The 16,757-nt window shown below is 41.8% G+C and overlaps 1 protein-coding gene across 1 annotated transcript; it reads left to right on the top strand.

Annotated features, from left to right (window-relative positions):
• The first annotated feature begins 1,455 nt into the window (after positions 1-1,455).
• LOC121737607 (cytochrome P450 4C1-like) lies at positions 1,456-15,335 on the top strand. Its single transcript, XM_042129267.1, has 11 exons — positions 1,456-1,594; positions 3,001-3,006; positions 3,358-3,447; positions 4,067-4,177; positions 4,812-4,997; positions 6,899-7,095; positions 12,623-12,698; positions 13,154-13,346; positions 13,708-13,859; positions 14,323-14,502; positions 15,169-15,335. Exons 1-11 carry the CDS (start codon positions 1,456-1,458, stop codon positions 15,333-15,335), a joined length of 1,497 nt encoding a protein of 498 aa, XP_041985201.1.
• Positions 15,336-16,757: the final 1,422 nt, after the last annotated feature.

Below are 16,757 nucleotides of genomic sequence, written 5' to 3' on the forward strand. Positions count from 1 at the left end.
TGTTTTTGCGGTTTTTCAAACCTTTTTTTTTTATGTGATAAGGGGGCAAAGGATAAAAAGTAGCCTATGTCCTTTCCCGGATAAAAGTATCTCCATACAAAATTTCAGCGAAATCAGTTCAGGTATTAAAGGTAACATAGTGAATAGGTGGGAGAGCCATGCTTCGGCATGAACGGGCCGGCTCGACCGGAGAAATACCACGTTCTCACAGAAAACCGGCGTGAAACAGCGCTTGCACTGTATTTCGCCGAGTGAGTGAGTTTACCGGAGGCCCAATCTCCTACCCTATTCCCTTCCCTAACCTCCCCTATTCCCTTCCCATCCCTACCCTCCCCTATTACCCTATTCCCTCTTAAAAGGGTGGCAACGCACCTGCAGCTCTTCTGATGCTGCGAGTATCCATGGGCGACGGAAGTTGCTTTCCATCAGGTTTTGCTCGTTTGCCCTTATTTCATTTTAAAAAATGCGGCGCGTTCTTCGAGTGCGTGCTGATAAATGTTCAATCACCTTTATTATCCTTAAGGCCAAATGTATAATGTCGTAAATGAATATATAAAGTGTATAACGCGTTTTGCGAACATCCTGTATACATCCACATTTTATATTGAAGTGTTGTAGAAATTATACTGAAGTAAGTTTTATTGTGAAACGTGTTATAGTTAAGTTTTTACAAAAAAATCTGTAATTTTTATTAAATTTGTTTTAAATTGGTGTTTACTTAAAATAATCGGCCAAGTGCGAGTCGGACTCGCGCACGAAGGGCTCCGTACCGTTATAGAGTATCGAAAATAAGGAAAAATGTGTTTTTGTGTGGGAGCTGCCCTTAATTACCTATTTATTTTATTTTAATTTTATTATTAAATAATATTAAAGTACACATATAAATGGGGATTTTGTGAAAATTTCAAGTGTCTACATGTTGCCATTATTGATTACGAGCCAAAATGGCCAAAAAAGTCACGTTTGTTGTATGGAAGCCCCCCTTAAATATTAACTTTATTCTGCTTTTAGTATTCGTTGTCATAACGGCAACAGAAATACACAATCTGTGAAAATTTCAGAAGTCTAGCTATAACGGTTTTTGAGATACAGCCTCGAGACAGACAGACAGCAGACGGACAGACAGACGAACAGACATCGAAGTCTTAGTAATAGGGTTCCGTTTTTACCCTTTGGATACGGAACCTTAAAACGCTAATTACATCTCAATTCTCATACATTCAACATTTCTGTTTTATGAAGAACGAGAAATATTACACGATATATTTTAATATACTTACGATTATTATCAGTAGGACCCAGTCTGATTAAAGCTGCCTAATTTTTCTAATTTTTTTCACGTTTTCTAGCAAAAATATAGCTTTCTTTACATTCAATATTTTTATCAGCATAAGTAAGTTTACAACTACAACCGTTTCTCAGATAATATAAATTTTCAGCGAAACTTTTAACATAATGCTCTTCATCATAACCCTCATCATCTTCGGGTTCTGGGCGTGGAACCGGCGGAAGAGGGACTCCAAGGAACCGCCGATGTTGCCTGGTGCTGTACCTCTCATTGGCCACGCATACCACTTCATTGGAGACAGTGCTGGTGAGTAGGTGGCTTGCAAGTGCGACAGGTCAACACTCAACAGCCATATAATGTACTATGCCAGCGGTTCTCAGACTTTTGTTGGTGACGGACCGGGCTGCGTTTCCACCAGAGCTGAGCGGAGCTGTGCTGCGAGGAATGTGTTTTTGAGAACCAATAGCATCGCCGCGCTGAGCGATGTCATGGCAAAGTCATGTCAATGAAGCGATTCTATTGGTTCTCAAAAACACATTTTTGACGGACGAATGTCATTTTTGACGGTCCCCCAAAGAAATAATGTTTTGCGGCGGAGCACATTTTGAGAATAGCTGTTCTTTGGTCTATGGTATAATATTATGTAACAAGAACATAGTTTTTTTTTTAAATCTAGTAACGGTGTATCACGGGAGCATATTGTGTTCATGTAATCTTTGCTTGATGAAGTAACAAACATACACACTCACAAACTTTCAGTAACAGATTAGCCCTTCATCAAATTAAGCAATTGCCGAGGGCATCACGTCTGAGGGGGCACCAGAAGAGTACCTAAAGGTTCAAAGACCGATACTAGTTGAGATACGGATAGGGGGGCCCACAGGCATGGCATCAAGTAGTCTTAATCCGTCACTGCAAACTTTAATATTAGTGTGATAAAGCATACATTTAAGAACCGCATAATATTATTTATAAGATTATTAGTAACTAGTAACTTATATTTACACAAAATATAATACTATATTTTATTAATAACCTACCATTATACATGCATGCGCGTTAGTAATATGTTCGATATAGCAGTTAGGTGGTTGCGTGTTCTTCCGATTGGCTTGAACTAGTTATTATAAGTTGCCACATTCGCGATTTGTAAAACCGGCGAAAGAGCTGACGGATTGCCTGATGGTTAAATTCGCAACACATGTCGAAGACAGCTTTACACGGGGCTAGGTAATGTGACTTTTGAAGTTGTCGCCTAAAATTAGTTATTATATATAGTTAGTATACGTGGGAGAGCCATGCTTCGGCACGAATGGGCCGGCGAGACCGGAGAAATACCACGTTCTCACAGAAAACCGGCGTGAAACAGCGCTTGCGCTGTGTTTCGCCGAGTGAGTGAGTTTACCGGAGGCCCAATCCCCTACCCTATTCCCCTCCCTACCCTAACCTTTTCCCTTCCCTTCCCTACCCTCCCCTATTACCCTATTCCCTCTTAAAAGGCCGGCAACGCACCTGTAGCTCTTCTGATGCTGCGAGTGTCCATGGGCGACGGAAGTTGCTTTCCATCAGGTGACCCGTTAGCTCGTTTGAACCCTTATCTCATAAAAAAAAAAGTTAACCTTTTAGCGACTTTTTGTTATTTAAACTGACTTAATTTTTTAACTCTAAAAATATATTATATTCATATATGTGGCTTGTAAGTCTTAACAGAGAAGTTGGTACATAGATGGTGGGCCTACGTAATTTGGTCGCTTAATCTCAAACCCAGTCGACCACCAGTCGACAGATCACGAGTCACGGCTAAAACTGAATTGACGTGCAGTAACGGCGTTAGGGGTGGCGACGCTGGGCAACCGCCCAGGGCGCTGGATAAAAAGGAGCGCTGAGAGCAAACAAGGAGCGCTTAATTTTAGCACTCTGAGCGCTGAAGCATTCGTCCAGGGCGCTGGTGCCAGGTAGTGCTAAAACCGGCACTGTTATCGTGACCAAATGACGTAGATTTGCCGTACCTTGTTTAAGATTATTTTAAAGTTTTGTGTACCATGGTGACTGGTCATCCTCTATTCCAGTGCTGTGGAAGAAGCTAGAGGACGTGTCAGACAAGTGCTCCGACGCTGGTGGAGTCATCCAGGCGCAGATCGGACCCAGGACTGTTTATGGTAGGTATATATTATATTTATGGCAGTAAAGGTGGCAGCGTCCTTTGCCAGCTCTGGATTTATGTATAGGCAGTATAGGCCATGACCTATGGGCGGCAGCGTCCTAGGGGGAGGCAGCGTCCTAGGATGGCGGCAGAATTCGTTCATAGGGGCGGGCGGCAAAATTAAAGTGGCTTATGCTCATAAAAATATAAGTCCGGCCCTGCCTTTTGCTCACTCCTTGCACGTAAAATCTCACGTCTGTCCGCAAGTTTATGCGCTTAAAAACTCGCAGGAACCGCCCTTTTTTCTTCCGTTAACCCTCATCAAAACTACTTCAGCCCAAAATTGTAGATATTATTGTCATCCCAGCAATCACTCGCTCTATTCGAAGAAAAGAAACACAATATTTGTCAATATATTTTCCTAAACCGTACAGACATTGTATTTAGTTTAGGTACCGAGATAGTTGTGATAGTGATGGTGCCGAAAATAAACGGCTTAAACATTTGTGTGTTCCGTTTTTTTAAATTTAATATAAAAAATATGTACCCATAATATTATTGTAAGTCCTTTTTATACCATATTTTATGCAATAGATCATTCTATTCTTTTTCGTAAATCTAACTTACTTTTCCAGTGGTGACAGACCCTGAGGACTGTATGACGATATCCAACGCGTGTCTTCAGAAGGACGGCTACTACGACTTCGCCAAGCCCTGGCTGGGAGAAGGCCTGGTCACTGGGACTCGTGAGTATACATTATGACAGGCAGTAGCGGCGTTAGGGGGGGGGGGGGGGGGGTGGCGATGCTTGGTGACCGCCCAGGGCGCCCAACGCAGATAATAGGGCGCCTGAGGCCTTTAGCTCTACCAGTACCCTGCGCCCAAAGAAATCTCGTCTAGGGCGCTGGTAGTGCTAAAACCGCTACTGATGATAGGAAATAAGAAATAAATACTCTCAAGGCCTGTTGGATAGGCTATCCAAAACTTATCTGACGATTGTATCTGTCAAGCCCTTAATTAAATAAAAATATTAAACATACAGGAAACTTAGTGACAATACTTTATGGGCTATGGCGTTTATGGGTCCCCTGTATTGAGTTTATATTACTGTGTAAGTAGCAACGCTGAATGAGTATTTTTTTTCACTTTGATTTGGGCGCCCGATTGCCCCTACAAATGATATTAAAAATTGCTCATTCAGTGCTGGTACTTTCATACATAAGAAACACAATACACACCTTAAAGTTTTCTATTTTATTCAATGTACTGTACCTATAGCTTCTTAGTGAAAATTCATGTTTCACATTGACACGTCTTATTTCATTCACTTATTCCAATTCCTAAGTGGAATATGTTGCCATAAGAATCCTTAAATTCCAGTGTCAATATGGAGAGTCCACCGGAAGCTGCTCAACCCGGCCTTCAGCCAGATAGTCCTGGACGGGTTTCTGGACCTCCTCAACCGCCAGGCTCGGAGGCTGGTGAAGGACTTGTCGGCGGAGGTCGGCAAAGGGCCCTTTGACCACTGGGTGTATACACGGCATAACGCCATTGAGACTATTTGCTGTGAGTAGATCTTTAATAATAATAATAATATATTAATAATATCTTCACACCACGTCAGTCTGGCCCCGTGCTAGTACCTGAAGGTCTTGTGTTACAGGTACCAGACAACGGAAATATATTTAATACTTTTATACTAAGTATATTTAAGATTTTTATTATAATATGATACACGTATTTAATACACATCCATGACCCAGGAAGTATGAAAACTTTTTGTCCCGTCGGCGGGATTCGAACCCGCGACCCCCGGCTTGAGCTACCAACAGCCCACCAACTGAGCCACAGAGGTTGTCAAGTTTATACAGTTATAGGATACTAGATGATGCCCGCGACATCTTTTTTTTTATAAGTAATGGGCCGGCTCGGCCGGAGAAATACCACGTTCTCACAGAAAACCGGTGTGAAACAACGCTTGCGCTGTGTTTCGTCGAGTGAGTGAGTTTACCAGAGGCCCAATCACCTACCCTATTCCCTTCCCTACCATCCCCTATTCCCTTCCCTTCCCATCCCTACCCTCCCCTATTACCCTATTCCCTCTTGAAAGACCGGCAACGCACCTGCAGCTCTTCTGATGCCGCGAGTGTCCATGGGCGACGGAAGTTGCTTTCCATCAGGTGACCCGTTTGCTCGTTTGCCCCCTTATTTCATAATAAAAAAAAGTAAACTAAGGGGGCAAACGAGCAAATGAGTCACCTGATGGAAAGCAACTACCGTCGCTCATAAACACTTGCAACATTAGAAGAGCTGCAGATGAGTTACCGGCCTTTTAAGAGGGTATACGCTCTCTTCTTGAAGGTTTGTTTATTCCAGAATTGAGTATTTCACCAAAATTATTTTTTTGTGATAAATGGGAAGATCACATATAAGTTTTATAACAAACTTTTTTTTTTTGTTTTTCGCAATAATTCAAAAGTTATTTTAAAATAAAAATACCGAAGACATGAAGACGGCAGATCCCGCACTACCCTAGCGCGTGTGACGTCACATTGTTAATGTTCACCACAGAACACTAAAAACAGTAGAACTGACATACCACGTATTGTTTAACAAACGAATGTTTTGATTGGACGCGTACTTCTAAACTCAATTAAGCCTTAAATTTATTAAAACTGAAAACCAAAACACATCTCCAATACTTAAAATAGAGTTTGTTTTACAATAAACAAAACGGGCACTAACCACATTTCTCATTTCGAGTCTCTATGACTCTCTATGACTCGAAACATCAGTTTGTGGATTTACTAAAAAGTTTAGCTACGCAGATTGGTATTATAGTTAGCGCAAACAATTTTGATCTTAAACGTCAACGAAATAAGGTAAATATTGGCGTAGACTATTGAAATGTATTAACACTGTGACGTCACATCTCAATCATGGCGCGTTTATAAGTCACGTGATTTTATTTAAATTTCATGAATTTTTAATTGTTTATAATTAATTGAAAAAACATTTTTTTAAGGTTTTTGCATTAAATATCAATATCATTAATAATAAGGTTTTAAAATACATTAAAAAATTCAATAATTATTTTTTTTTTCAAATACTCAATTATACTGTTGGTGACAGTTCGTTCCGGAGTTTTTTTTCGTTTTTCAAATTCGTTTATTGTGAAGGAACCGTACTTTTTCTGAAATAAAAATTATCCTATGCCCTTTCCCTGGACTCAAAGTATCTCCATACCAAAGTTCAGCAAAATCGATTCAGCGGTTTGGGCGTGAAGAGGTAACAGACAGACAGACAGACTTCCGCATAATATTAACTCTTTACGCCCATTTTGCTGAAATTTGGTATGGAGATTCTTTGAGAGACAGATAGCATATAACTATTTTTTATCCCAGAAAAAGTACGGTTCGCGTGGCGCAATCTAGTTTTATATAACATAGCCTTAATCATTCTTTCAGTGACCGCCCTAGGCGTAGACTTTAGCGACAAGACGATCCTCACGGCGGAGTACGTGCAAGCGACGGAGAAGATACTAAATGTGTTCGTGGAGAGATTCCTCAAGATCTGGTGGCACAACAACTTCCTGTACGACTTCAGCAACCTGAAGAAGAAGCAAGATGAGCTGTTGAAGATACTGCATCATATGTCTATCACGGTATGTCACCAATTATGGTAAGGTAGAGAAATTAATAGGCCGATGGTAAACATACGTTATTTGGTCGTGCTATGTCAGATCCGGCCGATTGATTAGGATTATTATCGAGTTCACATAGCCCAACCAAATAACGTACTGCACAACGAAAAGAAAGTAGCATTTTGACCCTATTCCATTTAACTAATCTTCTTTATGGTATTTATCTAATGGGAATACCTATGTCCTATTATAAGTTTCTAAGCATCATATTTTTGTCGTTTTGGGCATAGAAAAGTACAACCTGAACAATGGGAATATAAAATTAAATATAATATACCAAAGTGGTGACGCCGTACGTTCAAGTTGGATGTCCATTGTCGCGGTGGCGAACATTGTGTGCTGCGGCGTGCTACGAGGCCTACGACGCATGCCATAGGATGTCGGAGACGAGGACTACAGTCCTCACCGTCACGTTCCTGGTTCCTGCGCTGACTGCCTTGAGGTTTTTTATCTCGGCCGTCATCTTCGCCGCTACCAAGTACAAATCTATTTTCCTTTTAACGACCCGGCTGCCGTTCCGCGACTAGATTTTCGCTGGATTTCGGGTGGAAATCAACTTATATCGGCATACTTCTAGCTGAAATTCATCCATACCATCACGCATTGAAAGAAGACTCCATCAAGAGAAAATCTCCCTTGAGAAGCTTCGATCAAGCCATTCGCCATATTATATTATCGAGAATCGGGACTTTTCGCTGGCGATCAATTCGGTGGTGTGGCCCTACAGTTCTCTACTTCCGCTTTCACTTCATTCGTTTATAGTGTTGGCCGTACTTACTAGTGACATAATATTTTGTCATTCGTTTCCGAATCTTTGACTGTGACTTTTACACCTCGGAACATATGGTATTATTATCTATGCTCGGAACGGTCTTTTGACGTTTGTGGTACGTCAATATCTGTCAAGTGAGAAAAACGTAAACAAACTTTGGTGATAACGGAAAAAGAGTTTTTATGTCGTTTTCTTCGAACTTTTAACAGTAAGTTAGTTAGGTTTTTTTCAAAGGACAATTTAGTTAGTACGTAGTTATAATGTGTATAAACGTATATTGGTAAATGTTTGGCACGTTTTGTTTGCAATTAATCACATTTTTGGGACATTGCATTAACATAGACTAATTTTGTTTTCTTACCGGTTTAAACTTAACTTTATGCATATATTATGCTAAAAACTAATAATAATATTGTCAATTCACGCCAGGCGCTACATTAGTTTTACGCAATTAAGGTTTTTTTGCACTAATTTCATGTGTTTTTGCCTGTAAAGTCTGAATGTCAATTTTAACAAACTAACTTTTATTTTTACAACATTATTGCCTTTAGTTTAACATTTCTTTTCATTTTAGCATTTCTTTGTGTGTTTGAATGCTGTTTTTGGGAAATAACCTTTCCTTTGTAAATATTTGTGTGCGAAAAACTTAATTTTAATTTTTATAAATAAGATATTAGTTTTTAAGTTACCATTTGTACATTAACTTGGGACATATTTGGTGCACAATTTTTTTTTTCTTTTCTCGCGGTTTTGGTTATTCCTTTTTCTCAATATGGCAGACAGTGAGGGTGAAGGTGACACATTTTAGCCGGATTTGTCACAACAGTTAGCTAATCTAGTACCTTCGGCAGTGTTCTTTACAGCTGCGCCGTCAGCCAGCGTTTCACCCTCCTTTCCTCCTTCCCAGGATCTTTTGGTCAGTTTGATGGGTAACATCGAGAAACTTAGCAAACGGATCAATGCTCTCTCCTTACGTGACCGACCCCGTGTCCGCAACCGGAACAGGTCAAGGTCTAGGAACTCTCGTGCGAACTCACCAGCTCCAAGTACACTTTGCTGGTACCACCGGCATTTCGGGGTTAAAGGTGCCAAATGCATAAAGCCGTGCACCTGGACCGAGTCCCCGGAAAACTCCAGAGGCAATCAGTAGTGGCGGAGACTGATTGTTCATCAGTTAGCCGCCGTCTCTTCGTTACTGACCAGGTAACTAAACGCCAAATTTTTAATTGACACCGGATCGGATTTATGCTGCTTCCCCCATAGCTGGCTTCCTAGACGGGCAGAATCGCCTGACTACGTGTTAACAGCTGCAAACGGAAGTAATGTCAAAACTTTTGGTACAGTCAACCTCCGGCTCAATTTAGGTTTACGTCGGGACTTTGAGTGGCTATTTGTCGTTGCTGACGTACAGCGGGCGATAATAGGTGCGGATTTTCTAGCACATTACCGCCTGTTACCTGATTGTCGCAGTAAGACATTGATAGATGGTATCACCGGCTTATCTTGCCCTGCATCCTGCGCATCCGTTGAGCAGCCCAGCGTCAAAGCCATCGTCGCCGGTACTTCCAACTTTGTGTCTGTACTCGCCGAATTTCCGGATATCACCCGACCGCCTGGTTTGCCCAGAGTCATTAAGCACAATACTGTGCATCACATACAGACTACTGATGGTCCCCCAGTCTCTTGCCGCCCTCGTCGTTTAGCGCCTCAGAAATTGATTTCTGCTAAAAGAGAATTCGAGGACATGGTACGTAGTGGCATTGCCAGACCTTCTAAGAGCGCCTGGTCGTCTCCCTTGCATATGGCCGTAAAAAAGGACAATTCCTGGCGTCCTTGTGGCGACTACCGCGCCCTGAACGCTAGGACCATTCCCGATAAGTACCCCATGAGGCACATTAATGACTTTACTCACAACCTCGCTGGAGCCAAGGTGTTCAGTACCCTCGACCTGGTGAAAGCATACCATCAGATCCCGGTCTTCAAGGACCATATTTCGAAGACAGCCATCACGACTCCGTTTGGCCTCTTCGAATTTCCTTTTATGACCTTCGGTTTGCGCAACGCTGGTCAAACTTTCCAGCGTTTTATCGATGAGGTCACTCGGGGTTTTGATTTCTGCTTCCCTTATGTGGATGACATTCTGATCTTTTCACCAGACGAGGGTACTCACAAAGAGCACTTGCGCACTCTATTTTTGCGTCTCCAGGAGTATGGTGTCGTGTTAAACCCCTCCAAGTGCATCCTGGGTGTCAGCGAGGTAAAGTTCCTAGGATATCACATCAGTGCCGATGGCACTCGTCCTCCACAGGAACGTGTCCAAGCACTTTTGGATTTTAAGCCCCCTGAGAATGTCCAGGGGATGCGTCGTTTCCTAGGCATGATTAACTTTTATAGGCGTTTTATTCCCCAAGCTGCTAAGTTTCAGGCGCCTCTCATTAACGCCCTGGTTGCTACCAAAAGTAAAGGCTCGAAGCCATTTCCTTGGTCACCAGAACTTCTTAAAAATTTCGAGGAGTGTAAGAAGACCCTCTCGGCTGCAACAATGCTCCATCATCCCGTCGCCAATGCACCTCTCGGTTTATTTACCGACGCGTCCAGTGTGCATATCGGCGCTTGCTTACAGCAACATATCGATGGGCAATGGTTACCGCTGGCATTTTTTAGTAAAAAATTGACCCCTCGTCAGTGTGAGTGGCCAGCGTATTATCGCGAACTTTTGGCTGTGTACGAAAGTGTACAGCACTTTCGGCACATCGTTGAGGTTCAACACGTGACTGTTTTCACGGACCACAAGCCATTGCTGTACGCTTTCGTACAACGTCGCGAAAAGCTTCCTCCACCACAGTTGAACCAGTTGTCATTTATCTGTCAATTCACGACTGATATTAGATACATTCGTGGGGAGGACAACATCGTTGCAGACGCTATGTCACGTATCGACGCAATATCCCTGGAACAGGAATATGAGGCACTTGCCAAGTCACAGGAGACAGACAAAGAGTTGTCCCAACTTCTGAAAAATTCCAGTTTAAAGCTTACAAAAGTAAGCGTACCAGGCACTGACTTCTCTTTATTCTGTGATTTCTCGACTGGCAAGCCTCGTCCTTATGTTCCCTTGGACCTACGTCGCTTAGTATTTAATAAAATGCACAATTTGAGCCACCCTGGCATTAAGTGTTCGGCTCGCCTCATAGCTGATCGCTATGTCTGGCCGTCTCTTAACAAAGATTGCCGGCAGTGGGCTCGTACATGCGATGCGTGTCAACGCAGTAAAGTGTCGAGACACAATTCGTCTCCACTAGGTCAATTCGACACTCCGACTGGTCGATTTATGCATGTGAATATCGACATTGTCGGTCCACTTCCTCCTTGCAAAGGCTTTCGTTATTGCCTAACTGCCATTGATCGGGTATCTAGATGGCCCGAAGTCTGGCCAATGCAAGGTATAACAGCTGAGGAAGTAGCGGAAACTTTTGTTCGTGAGTGGGTTTCGCGCTTTGGTGTACCATCGACCATTACGACTGACCAAGGTACTCAATTTGAGTCAGACTTGTTTCGTAGGTTGATGCAGAGTTTTGCCACTAAGCGCATCAGAACCACCGCTTATCATCCACAAGCGAATGGAATGATCGAGAGATTTCATCGACAGTTAAAGGCTTCCATCATGTGTCACGGTGGCGACTGGGTTACTGCCTTGCCCTTGGCACTGTTGGGCATCCGTTCTGCTTTTAAGGAGGACATTGGATCATCTGCTGCGGAGATGCTTTATGGTGAAACTCTGCGTCTTCCGGGCGAATTAGTAGTTCCCCCTCTTCATCCTGTTGCCTCCAGCGATCCTGCTGATTTCGTGACGCGCCTTTGCCAGCATATGTCTTCAATTCGACCGACACCTGCTTCTCGTCACGGGAATAAATCCAATTTTATTTTCAAGGATCTAGCTTCAGCCTCGCATATCTACTTAAGAGATGATGCTGTTCGTCGACCCCTTCAGCCACCGTATAGCGGACCATTTAAAATTCTGGATAGATCTGCCGACGGTAAGACCTTTACGGTCTCTATCAAGGGAAAATCAGTCAATGTTAGTGTCGACCGAATAAAACCAGCGTACTTAGTTCAGGATGATGCTCCCTCCTCTTAGCTCCAAATCTACCTTTTCCTGACCCTGTCATTCCTTCGTCCACAGTTACTTCATCTCCTCAGCCTTCACCTTCTACTGATCTGCCCAAAGAACCTTACACAACAAGGTCTGGCAGACGAGTGAGGTTCAGATTGTTTAATTAGTTTGCCCCCGGGGTTTGCTTTCTCCGTGGGGGGGTGGTGTGGCGTCTCAGTCGCACCTGCGAGCTTAATTTTAATTAATATTAATGATCGTTATTTAAATCTGATAATTTTAGTTTGTAGTCTATGACATTATTGTTTATATTATATTTTAAGGCTGGAGAGAAAAAGAATGTACGGAAGACAGTTGGTTGACAAATTGGTAAAAAAATTATTATGGCTAGATGTTGATTTTGTGAACACGCATTTTTTTAGATATTATATTTCAGTGAGCTTGAAAGATCTGGTAGTTTCATTTATAGAAATATCTGCCTATCATTTCAATGATCTCCAAAATACTATATTTCGCTACATAATATTATACAAACATCTGCAACTCCCAAACTAACCAAAATTAATAAAGACATTGCTGAAAAAGACAAATTATTATTTTAAAAGGTACTCAAGAAGAGGAAAGCAGAATACTTGAAGAACAGAAATAACGTAGAGGAAACAGAAAAACCAACTATTACAGGTAACTCAAGAAATAAACTTCCTTTTCGTTCATTCTCTAATGAAATACTTTGAAGGTGTTATTACAGTGATTCCCAAAGTGGTCCAGGTGGACCCCCAGGGGTCCACGCGAGACTAGACGTGGGTCTACGTTGGCCCTGATAAAAATTGGGGGTCCAAATTGTCGGCGGGGGTCCATGTAAATTAATTTGGTTAGCAGTGAAGCACTTTTGGATCGAAGATGGCAAACCCTGCCTTATCAGTTATCAACCTGCCACTTTTCTGAATAATCACTAATATGTCCATAGACGTGCTATCAAATAATACTTTTCTATGTAATCCTGATGCGCATAATTATAAATACGACTTACTAGTATAATGCCCCTAGCCTAACTTCTACGGTTCTCGCGCGATTATAAAATTTTGGCGCAACGGATTTGGCGACGTCATCTAGTTTCAACATGATTTTGTTTTCAGGAGTCAAATTCAAACCCTTCATGGATCTTCTTTTAGAACTTTCTATTGAGAAGGGGGCGTTTGATGATAGGGAGATCAGAGAGCACATAGACACCATGATCATAGGGGGTCATGACACATCGGCCGCGGTGCTGATGTTCAGTTTATTACTGATAGGATCCTACCCTGAGGTTCAGGAGAAGATATTTGATGAGTGAGTATCGAGAATTTTCCGATTTAGTTGTTTACTATATTTAAGTTTCATAAAACATACTTATGCTTTAAAATTCATGTTAACTCTGAGGAATATGCCGTAAGCGTATTTTGACGATCTTTCGATGGTATTCTTCGTGGTCCATTCTTTCTAAAGTAGGTATAACTAAGCCTTCAAACGAATTTTGGCGCAACTGAGTTACGAGCGTAAAGTTTTATGCTTGAAGCCGGTGTACTAAATAATGATGATGACGATAATGAAAAAGATAATAATGATGTAATTCTAGATAACAGTGATGACGATGTTGAAGATTCTAATAATAATGATGATGATGATGATTATTATTATTATTAATTCCCAGGCTTCGTGAAGTATTCGGTGATGACGACCGCGACGCGTCCAAGCACGATCTCTCGCAGCTCGTCTACCTGGAAGCTGTTCTGAAGGAGAGCATGAGGATATACCCCATAGTGCCCGTCATAGCGAGAGCCCTGGATAAGGACGTTAAGTTGCGTAAGTTGATGATGATGATGGTGGTGATTGTGTTGGTGATGATGGTGATGGTGATTTCGCCTACCAACTCAAGCCTATGAAAATTTTGGTATCGTCTGGTACTCATGATAGTATTAAGTAGCGTATAGTTAATAGTTCAGTAGCTAAATTTCTCTATTTTGGTGATCAAGTTTTAGCATTTCATCGGATGCATACACACAGTCTTTAATAATATCTAGCTATGGAAATGGTGCATAGCCCAAAATGGAGCTGTGTAGAACTGTAGACTGTAGAGTCTTCACTCTTCAGTTCTACATAGACCCTTATGAGCTGTGTTTAATAACATTGTACCTTATACTTTATGTTAGTTTACGAATCGGTGTTGGCACCAAATATGACCTTCTGAAAGAATTCGTTGCTTTTTCATTTCAATGATTCATTCCTTCATTTCTTTGTTTTGTTAAACAAAATCTCTCTTCTCCAGGCCACTGCACCCTCTCGGCCGGTCGCACCTGTTTCATGCTGGTCTGCGGGATCCACCGCTACCCGTGCTGGGGCCCCGACTCCGCCCAGTTCAAGCCGGAGCGCTGGCTTGACCAGGCCAACTTGCCTGAGCATCCGGGAGCCTTTGCCGCGTTCAGCATGGGCAGACGGATATGTATAGGTTGGTTGAGATGATGTGGAAGAATCTGAGGGCATACGCTTGGTGGCCGCAAAGGAAGATTTACGGTCTGAGCATGTTGATTGGCGGTATGCTCGGTCAGGCTGAAAATTATTATAAAACAGGACGATTAAGATAATTAAAAATTTATTTAGCCCCGGGAAAGGATTTAGGACAGTTTCCATTACAGAAAAATTTATCATTCTCACGTGATAAACAAAATTATTATTATTCCTGGCATTTAGTAGGTATGTTAGAAACATTAAGTTAATATACCTAGCGGAATAGAGAAACAAAGGTCTGAGCAAGAGAGATGTCACTATCAGTAACACTGGGTGGTAAAAAGAGACGTGTGATACATGACAGCAGCTGCATTCTTTTTTTTTGACGTCCAGTCGGCACGTACCGTACGTTGACAATTTAATCTCATAGAGATCATGTTCAATCATGCTTGTGTAAGTGTATACGTACACATATTTTTACACACAGATGAAACCAATTTCGGTTTCGTTTGATAGTTCGTGATTGTTGCTCTATTCCGCTAGGTACTTATATTACGTTAGGTTACATATTAATTTATTGCGGTTGCCAATTTTGACTTTTTTGTAGTTTTATTAGAATAAAGAGTTTTTAATTTATTTACTCTAACTCATCTTAATTTGGTTCCAGGTAAGTCCTACGCGTACATGTCGATGAAGACGACGCTGGCGCACGTGTTACGTCACTACAAGGTGAAGGGGGATCACAGCAAACTGACTCTCAAGATGGACGTCATGCTGAAGCCCGTGGGCGGACACCACATTAGCATTGAGAGGAGGAAGAAGCTCGTCAAGTAGAGAATACTTTGGTTAGATCAGAGTCAAAGACTTAGTAAAATCGAGTTCACTTTCTTATTCCCTCTTTTTTCTTGTATTCCTTGATCCGTAATAGAAAATTAAATAAATTATATTTCTCTATGTAAAATAAGGAGAATAATTATAGGGGGGGGGGGGGGGGGTTGCACCAACTTACTATAACTGTAACTTTAAGTTTAACTTTAACTACAATGTAAAATGTCAAATCTTTGGTTAAAGTCAAAAGTGGACGCCATATGTAACCATAACCATAGAGCTCGACAAGGCTTTAAATGCACGTGGCGAAAAAAGGAACTAACGCTGTCATCATACAAAAACGCAATTTTTGACACCAGCAACGTCTCCTGTCAAATTCTGTGGTCAAAGTTAAGGTTAAAGTTAAATTTGCTTTAACTATAACAATAACTTTAACTTTAACCACGCCTCTGGTGCAACCCACCATTAGGTATGTCGGTTTTCAGTGTTACCCTAATAATATTATTAAGTATTTTCTTTGCGTCTAGTCTTAGGCTCTATTACATTGATGCGTTGTGTTGTGCGTCCGTTCCAACTTCTGACAACGTTTCAACTTCTAGCATGACATAGAACCGCAACTTGCGATTTACAAGTAATTACAGCGCAATGAAGCAATGTACATAGCACATTGCTTCATTGCGCTGTAATTACTTCGCCATTAGTAGTAAGAAGTGTAAGAACGAATAAATCTGAAAGAAATATTGTAGTCTGAAAGTCCCTTTTTCGATATACATGGTGCAATTAAACCTTCCTGCCAAATTTTGATATATTGATCCTTGTTAAAAATAAAAAAGTACACGTATTTTTTTTTATAATCACTCAGTACTAAAATGTTGAGAAATAGCTTCCGAAAGTTATCCTAAAAAACACTGCAATTAATGGACACGATGCGTCGGTCGCGCGTGACGTGCCCCCGCGCGCGCGCCTTCCCCCGCGTTGCTCCCGATTCGACCGCGCCGCGAGTGACCGTTTTGCAACGATTTTAAATGGGTTAAAATATGTCATTGAAAAAAAATAACACCAAATTTTTTTGGGTTAAGTGAACTCTCCTAATGATACCTAAGCCCTGGAAAAAATTTGGCAGGAAGATTTAATTGCACCCTGTATTAGGGCCAACGCAAAAACTCGCGCGGGCGCACGCTCATGTGTGCATAATGAAAAAGTAAGTATGGGCACCGCAGGCGCGTGCGACGGAGCGCGGACGCGGGCGACGATCGACAGACTGTCACACACGCGGCGGATGGCGTGCACACGGTGCGGGAACATGGCGCGGGCGCACGCATTTCGCAGTCGACGTTGTTCCCGTTGCCGTCTTTTTGCCAAATAATAAATTAGGTAGTAAATACTCGACACAATTGTAGTCTGTACACGCTTGAGATAAAAATTATC

Source organism: Aricia agestis, chromosome 21, assembly GCF_905147365.1.
Source record: "Aricia agestis chromosome 21, ilAriAges1.1, whole genome shotgun sequence".
NCBI classification, from domain to species: domain Eukaryota; kingdom Metazoa; phylum Arthropoda; class Insecta; order Lepidoptera; family Lycaenidae; genus Aricia; species Aricia agestis.

Bases quoted from the DNA above. Each gene is read 5' to 3' on its own strand.
- LOC121737607 (XM_042129267.1), top strand. From the start codon at position 1,456: ATGCTCTTCATCATAACCCTCATCATCTTCGGGTTCTGGGCGTGGAAC. The intron at 13,347-13,707 runs GTGAGTATCGAG...ATTAATTCCCAG, and splicing joins CAGGAGAAGATATTTGATGA to GCTTCGTGAAGTATTCGGTG. The intron at 14,503-15,168 runs GTTGGTTGAGAT...ATTTGGTTCCAG, and splicing joins GGGCAGACGGATATGTATAG to GTAAGTCCTACGCGTACATG.